This window comes from Clarias gariepinus, chromosome 17 (genome assembly GCF_024256425.1).
Source record: "Clarias gariepinus isolate MV-2021 ecotype Netherlands chromosome 17, CGAR_prim_01v2, whole genome shotgun sequence".
NCBI lineage: Eukaryota > Metazoa > Chordata > Actinopteri > Siluriformes > Clariidae > Clarias > Clarias gariepinus.
The window spans coordinates 30,026,364-30,034,777 of record NC_071116.1 but is presented as its reverse complement, the minus strand read 5'-3'; the positions used below and the strand labels follow the sequence as shown (position 1 = coordinate 30,034,777).

Here is an 8,414-nt window from a genome sequence, read left to right as displayed (position 1 = left end):
TACATTGGTCCAGAAGCTGCAAATTAGAGGATTACATTAACACACCTGCATGCAAGGCAAGAGGGCGGGGCTTTCTGACTGACACGTGACCATGTCTGATTGTAAAATTGATCAAATTTAACAAAAGGCAAACTGAAAGCTATTTTCAAACATGATTAATTAGTTACATCATGAGTCCTTTAAGAGTCACTCCCTGTATTAGCAGGTAAAAGGAAGCCACTGTTTTTTGCATTTTACTGCCACCCGCTGGTCAGATTTAAAACTGCGCCCCATTGAAAAAAAGCACATGGGATATAACTAAAAATGCTTTCATTTGACAAGTAAGAATGAACGCTTTTATTTAGCAAACCGTTGACAATTTTATGTAGGATAAAGTAAAAAAAAAAAAAGACAAATACAAGCACTGTGTCCTGAAGATATCACTTAGACTTATTTTATAACGTCGAATTAAAATTCTAAAGAGATTATAAAACATAAAAAATTAGGACATATTTGTAAAATGTATAAAATAAAATAATGCACTCTTTCTGAATCGTTTCTCCCTTTATAGTCCTGCATGGACTTCCGTTTTTACATTAAAACCTCTCCAATATGGCGGCGGCGTTGACGTGCTACACTTGCCGGCAACATATTCACGTTACGTTCCGCCCCTACTTCTTCAACCGCCAATTAATCACCCGCTCCAAAGAATCACGTGTTCGATTTCAAAGCAGGGCGGGATACAGTACAGGGCAGAATGGCGGACTGAGCTAATCTCATGAAGCTAGCTATCCGACTAGCTCTGTTAGCGACTTCTGTTAATCGCTATCATTCTATCTATTCTAAGCGCTGACATTGATGAGGTGTCCGTAAATTAAATCCAGAATGGATTCTGAAACTGAGCAAAATCTTAAACCCGATCATGGTGGCACTGAAACTTTAAACTTTACACCACAAAGAGGCGGAACTTTGCTAGCAGCAAGAAAAAGGTAAACAAATGATTAGCATAAAACTGACTAGCAGGGTTGCCAGATTCACTTAAACCTATATACCCAACATACACTTTGGGGACTTTTGAAAATGACCCCTAATATGCAGTTTATTTCCGAAGTTCTATGTTTATTTCATGTTTTTTTTTAAACATAGCCAAAATATTACTGCATCTACGTTTGGTTAATCACATTCTGTGCATAAGTTTACACCCCTTCTGCCATGCTGCAGTGTGTTTGTGTCCTGTTATTAACATAATCCATCAAATGCTCACGTGTTTGCTTTTCTAAAGATCAGTGTAGATTTAAAAAAAGCTCTCTCTCCCTTTCACACACACACTTTCACACACTTTAAACCTGAAGATACAGTTTTGGAGAAGGAAATAAAGATACTGTGAGTAAAGAGCGTGTTTGAGGAGCCTGTTTAAAACTAATTTAGACCACCACTGTCCCCTGATGAACAAACAGGGAGTGTATTTGTCTGAGCACCAAAGAAGGACAACTTAGTGTAAAGAAGGCGTAAGATACTCAACCTTACAGAATGGGATTTTTTTGTATTAATAGAGAGTTCTGCTGTACAGAAAGACAGACAGACACGTACGTGGGCTTTATCCTTTAATAACAATAATATTACATTAAAGATCAGCAGATTATTTCTAGCTTTAACCTTTTAACTCTTTTGACAAACTCTTTTACCGTCAACGAATTGGTGTTTACGCTCAGATGTTATCAAAATGCAGAGTGGGTGGAGTTTCAGCACTGCCCAGGTGGGATTTTGTCAATGTGACCTGGCAACTTAAATCATACCGAGAGAGAGAGAGAGAGAGAGTTCATCTGCGGTTCAGACGCGTGCTGGTCCATATGATGCAGCCGTTACACCCCGAGTCCTCAGTCATGTGACTACCTGAAAGCTGATTGGCGCTCATGCCGTGTCTGATTTGGTTTCTCTTTTTAACAATGATGTTCAGAAACTCGTATTCGTTCAGCAGTGCTTTACAATATTGTAAATGTTTGTGTCTTGTTGACTTTGTACCAATACAGTCCCCAAAAAGCATGTGTCTTAGTTCCAGGTCACGGCAAAATCGTCCAGGGTCAAAATAAATAAAATACATCGTTAAATCAGGGTGCACAAACTTATGCGCTTCGTAATTATAAATTAGGGTTGCATACTAGTTAAATAGTATTATTCCATGACATTAATGATGATGGCGTCTTCTTGTCCTCTGTTTCCTCGAACAGGACTCTGCGCTCAGGACACGGCAAAGTCAACTCCAGCTTCAAATCTCCAGTGAGTGACGTCATTCACGTTACGACATCACATACGACCGCTCACGCCGCTCAATAAAACCATCTCACTGAACATTGGTGCACAGATGGACACTCAGAGTGTCTCACTAGCTGTGTGTGTGTGTGTTTTGAACAGGTTCAGGTTTCTAGTATGCTGAACAGCGGGGTGTGTGTGGAGGAGGAGATCAGAGCTTTACAGAACACACTGCTGCAGCTGGAGTCTGACATCACACTGTTAGAAAGCGAGTAAGTGTGTGTGTGTGTGTGTGTGTGTGTGTGTGTGTGTGTGTGTTGACATGTGGCAGGTAGATTCAGACTTCTGGTCTTCAGCTGTTAATTCACTTTTACATGTCATAAATCATGACCATAAAACCTGACTCTTTAACCCCAGAATTTTTGGCACCCTGATGATCTAAAATACATAAAGGTTCTGACTAAGTAATCTGATTGGATGGGAGCCATTCTCCAAATAATGATAATAGAGTGTAACAGCACTGTGATGTGTAACTATATGTATGAGTGGGCGTGTCCCAGGTGTTGTCCAGTGGTTAATGACACTAACTGTGTGTCTCAGCGTGGGTGAGAGTAGGTCTGTACGGTCCGCAGTACTGAGGAGAGAGCAGCTGTCTGACTAAACCCACATTCACACCCAGTCACAGAAGCACTTTCAGTAAGAACACACATCTGATAACGTTATGTCGTCTTAAACAACACGCCGTCTCTGCACTAATCACTTCTAAGTCCTTCTGAATCGCCTCTGAACCGTCCGCGTCGTTCTGTTCACGGCTAACGCTTAGCTACAAAGCTAACTAGCCTCTAACACAAGGCTGAATCCCAAATCCCTCTCTAACCCCTGATCAAGGGCACTACATCGTAGACCCTACTTAGTGCACTAGCTTTCTATTTAACGCTGTTTTGAATTCGACCCCGGAACGGAGCTGATATTCTAAAGTGGAATACGTGGAAATATAAAGTTAATCTGGTGAGTTTCTCAGGACTGTTCACCACCTCCATGGTTTATTCTCCACCATTTGGTTACGTACTGTAGTACCGCTAAGAGTACCGCTGCTTTCACCTCCTGTTCATTACAATAACTGTCGCTCTCCAGCTCCGCCGGTCAGGGTTATTTAGTTCCGTCAGGCGACCTTGAGTGTAATATTGCTTGAACAAACACGCATACTTATTTGAGAGTAAATATAAACACAACCTAATTCTCTATTAATGTTTCAGGATTAAAACCAATAAAAGTATCTAACATCAACTATTCTTCCATCCCTAATACACTTATCTTTGTCTGTGATGTGGCTCAGCAACCAAACCTCACTGTTAACCGACTACAGCGTGGGGTGGAAAAGTATTTACAGCAAATGCTATTAAAAATAAATTTAGATGTTTATTGAGCACACCCTGACGGAAACAAGACAGGAAGCCAGACGACGCGCGAGTCTCAGTCTCCTCACAACACACTCGTCTTTACAGGTGTCTCAGGTTTACTCTGGGTTTAGTGTTAATCACTTTAGTCACTTTAATAACACAGCGGTACCTCATCATACGAGTTTTTCTTAAGGTGAAATTCCGTATTGTGAAACGCATCTAATAGGAAACATGTAAATGCAGATAATCTGTTCCAGCCACCCAAAACTATTACCAATATTACCAATTTCCAACACTTTAATCATATTTTTACATATAAAAACAATCAAAACATTTAGAATAGACATTAAACCTCACTTAAACTTAATTATGATTCCTCTTGGCACCAGCTTCTTTATAAACCAAACTGAAAGCGGCTCTTCTTCTTGATCCCGTCCTTGATAACATGTACCACAGCCACCTAATAAGTTTTTATAAAGCTGCTGATCATTTTTCACATGGTGTTGTATACTTTATAATCTGTTCCCATATGATGTATTGTTCTCAGTTGTTTTGGCTCCGTGTTTTTACTCTCGCAAGACTTTCTCTCCAAATCACGAGGGGAATCCCATGTCAGCTGACATGTTTTAAGAGAAGCCATTGTTGTTCATACTCATGCAACCAGTCACCTTTATTTCGCCAGCGCTGCATAAGACTGTTTCTCTTTGCAGATAAATCAAAATCAGATTACTCACCATTAGGACCGTATCACAGGACAGCGCTTTTTCATCATCATGCTCCCGTATTGACTCACCGACTCTCACACTCACACAGTATACAGGACATGGGACTATACATATATTCCCAAACACACCAAAATATTTTGTACTGTATATACACCACGTTCTGGAGAGAGCTGGTGGGCCAAATCATCTTCATGCACGACAATGCACCATCTCATGCTGCAAAGAATACCTCTGTGTCATTGGCTGCTATTGGAATGAAAGATTATAAACTCGTGGTGTGGCCGCCATCCTCTCCTGACCTCAACCCCATTGAGAACCTTTGGAGCATCCTCAAGCAAAAGATCTATGAGGGTGGGAGGCGGTTCACATCAAAAACAGCAGCTCTGGGAGGCTATTCTGACATCCTGCAAGAAATTCAAGCAGAAACTGTCCAAAAACTCACAAGTTCAATGGATGCAAGAATTGTGAAGGTGATATCAAAGCAGGGGTCCAATGTTAAGATGTAACATTCCCTGTTAGGATGTTTTTGATTTAAATAGCTTTTGATTTCAGTAAATATGACCTCCTAAAGCTGCAAATTCAATAAAAGCCCATTTTCAGTTCTTTACAACCTATAAGATGTTTTAACTCTGTTGTGCATAATAATTTGGAACAATGCATTTTCAGTTTTTTATTTTTTAATTAAATATTGTTATCATTAGGAGGTTTGTTCAATAAAATTCAAATTATACTTAAATGGTTGATGACTTGAAAATTATACTGACTGTCATTTGCATTGACTAATTATGAAAATAAGGGAAAGATATAATTTGCGTAATAATTGGGAACACGGTGTAGTTGTAAATACTCATATCTTGTGCACTACAGTGTCTGTTTTGTGTAATACACATTTGGGCTTGGTATGTTGAGTGTTGTTAATCTCGGTTAATTAATTAATTATTAATTAATGAGTTTTACAAACATTCTTGGGACCCCTGGTGCTGTGTCTTCACTAAATCTTGCACACTATGCAAAATAAAAATTACAAAAAAGCTTTTCTTGGCTTTCCACTGATGCAAGCAAGTTTTAAACGGCTCCAGGAAGTGCAGAGGGCCTTCGTATGCCACTGTAATCCGATGCGGAGGCGAATAATGATCACAAATTCTACAAAAAACACTGATTATTTAATTAGATCTAACACCGAACACAGAAAGACTCCACTTTTCACTCCGGTTTCTCCGCTGTTAATACAGTGCTTTTGATATTTGTATTATTATTTATTTATTTATTAATTTTTTCCCCAGAGGAGTGTGTGTGCACGAGCTCGAACTCCACATTAACCTCCTGCACGAATACAACGACATCAAGGACATCGCACAGACTCTACTGGGCAGGCTGGGTAAGAATCGCACCGAGGCTCCGTCCCAAATCACTACACCTGCTCACTACACGGGGGTTAAATATAGAGCGTTCGCGGACTTCGAGCTAATGAAAAGCACACACAGAAATAGACAAATGTGAAAAGACACATGTGGAGACCCACACTTGCAGAAACAGACAGATGGACACTCTGAGACACACATGCATGCACGTACACAGAGACAGACATGCACAGAGGCAGATATAGAGACAGAGACGTACATGCTGAGACAGACCTGCAAACGCAGGGGTCCATGCACGCAGAGACACATGTGGAGACAGATGCACACAGAGAGAGGGGCACGTACGCAGGGACAGTGGGCACACACAGAGACTGACGCACAAATGCAGAGGTGTGCAGAGACAGAGACATACACTTGGACACTCAAACTGAGAGACAGACACCAAGACATACACACACATGCAGCACAGGGACACATGTAGAGATACACTAATAAAAGAACACACAGTACAGTAATGTATAGGAGTATGATAATGGAGCCACATTCTCCACAGTCCTGAACATAAAGAGCTCCTGTTCGAGCCTCGGCGTGTCGTACAGCCTCACTGCCGTCGCCTCTTCACCCTGTGTGCATTAACACAACTGTCCTTCTGTGTGTCTTGCTCACAGCCGGCCTGCGCGGCGTCACCACACGCGACTTGTACGCTCAGTTCGGCATGGAGCTGGACGACTGATTGGCTGAGGGCTGCGGTGGGAGGACAGACCACCATGTCCCCACTGATCCAGGAGCAGAAAGCATTCGGCACGCTCACGCTCCAGATTCTTAAGAACTGTTCTTCATGAGTGACGGGAGAGCGTGGCGAAGCAGAGCCATTAACACACGCAGCACCTGTTACAGAACGCCCCCTGGTGCTTCATTCCGCGTACGCTGCAGCAAACTGCTAATCATTACAATGTTTTATTTACGAAATAATTTTTTTTTTTTTTTTTTTTTTGTAAATTCTAAGTTACTGTTTATCTCTGCACAGTGTGTAAATGAGAGAGAAGGTTATAAGTAGAATCTGAGATGCCTGTAATGGTCCAGGGTTGGACATTTTGTTACCTTGAGCATGACCTGAGTAATAAACTCCATCTGATCACTCAGCTTGTTGGTAGATGATAGGTGGGGATGAGAAACACCTGGCACGAGGAGTGGAAAACACTGATAATGTCATCTATCCAACTGATAGCAGCCTGAAATAATCTCTCATTCTTATCTAGAAATGCTTTATGTTAAAGCTCATTCTCTCTATCTCTCTCTCTCTCTCTCTCTCTGAGTGTTTTTTATGTTTGTCATCATGACTGTTTTTCAAACCACACAAACACAAAGCCAAATGAAATATTGTCCTTGTATTACTTAAAGCAAAACAAGAAGAATATTTGCAGGTTCTAGCTAACATCAATCACAATCAACATCAATCACATGAAGGAATCGTCTATGAAGTAAGAAAAGTACATTTAATAAACAAAACAAAAACCGCTATAAACAGCCCTAATTACATACAATTCTCACGTTCACTGGAACATTATTACAGGTGTAGATCTACAGGCAAGTCTAAAAAGACAACAACAAATGTTATTAATGTACTGTGATGATGAGACATCTTGGAGCACTACACACACACACACACACACATACTGTATATAGGTTCACACCTGGGAAAATTCACTGTCCAACTACCGTCATGTTTTTGGAGAGAAGCCAGAGATGACATGACCACACAACTGGAGCTGTGAGGTTGTGACAGGATTGAAATATTAACGAATTCAATTCTTGACATGATTGTTAGTCCGTATAAACCGGGCATGTGTGTTCCAGGAAATATTTAATTACAAAATCGAGTTTGTCATCAATATGGGTTAGGTTTTAGTTTACTCACTCACTCACTCACCGTCTATACCACTTTATCCTGTAAACAAGGTCATGAGAGTGGAGCCTATCCCAGGAGACTTAGGGCATGAGACGGGAGTACACCCCAAAGTGGGTGCAAATCCATCACAGGGCACACACACTGGGCAATTTGGGAATGCCAGTTAGCCTAATCTGTATGTCTTTGGACTGTGAGAGAAAACAGGAGAAAACTCACCAAGCACAAGGAGAACATGCCATTTTAATTCTATAGAGCTTTTAACAACGGTCATTATGGCAATGCAGCTTTACAGAATCAAAAGAAAATTATAGAAATGTGTATAAATCAGAATGATCAGATCATCCCTGATGAACAGGAGATAACAGGAGATGTGTCAAACCTGAGGTGGGAATCGAACCCGTGGCACTGAGGTGCTAACCACTATACCACCATGACAATCAGTTAACTCTCTTTAATAATAATTGTATATGTAGTTGCAAAGCAACAATGATTGGGCACATGAACCATTTAAGCTATCAAAAAATTTCTTCGCAATTTTGAGTTCTCGATAATAGAGATTATATATACCCAGGTTGGTGACAATCATACACATATATATATATATATATATATATATATATATATTTATATATATTTATATATATATATATATATATATATATATATATATATATATATACCCTAGAAGGAGTATATTAAATTGTATTGGGTGTGTTTTGCTAACAACCCAAAATAACTGACTTCCTGTTTAATAGAGCCCATGACATGGCTGAGATCTTTAACTCAATGA

General features: G+C 40.2%; 1 protein-coding gene across 1 annotated transcript; it reads left to right on the top strand.

Annotated features, from left to right (window-relative positions):
* Positions 1–722: 722 nt before the first annotated feature.
* Positions 723–6,857, top strand: swi5 (SWI5 homologous recombination repair protein). The gene is made up of 5 exons (XM_053475943.1): positions 723–968; positions 2,208–2,256; positions 2,392–2,501; positions 5,638–5,732; positions 6,384–6,857. The coding sequence occupies exons 1-5, from the start codon at positions 865–867 to the stop codon at positions 6,446–6,448; spliced, it is 423 nt and encodes a 140-aa protein (XP_053331918.1). The 5' UTR covers positions 723–864; the 3' UTR covers positions 6,449–6,857.
* The last annotated feature ends 1,557 nt before the right edge of the window (positions 6,858–8,414 follow it).

Excerpts from the sequence above, each read along its gene's own strand:
- swi5 (XM_053475943.1), top strand. The coding sequence starts at position 865 with ATGGATTCTGAAACTGAGCAAAATCTTAAACCCGATCATGGTGGCACT. Across the intron at positions 2,257-2,391 it reads ACTCCAGCTTCAAATCTCCA|GTTCAGGTTTCTAGTATGCT; the intron begins GTGAGTGACGTC and ends TGTTTTGAACAG. Across the intron at positions 5,733-6,383 it reads GACTCTACTGGGCAGGCTGG|CCGGCCTGCGCGGCGTCACC; the intron begins GTAAGAATCGCA and ends TCTTGCTCACAG.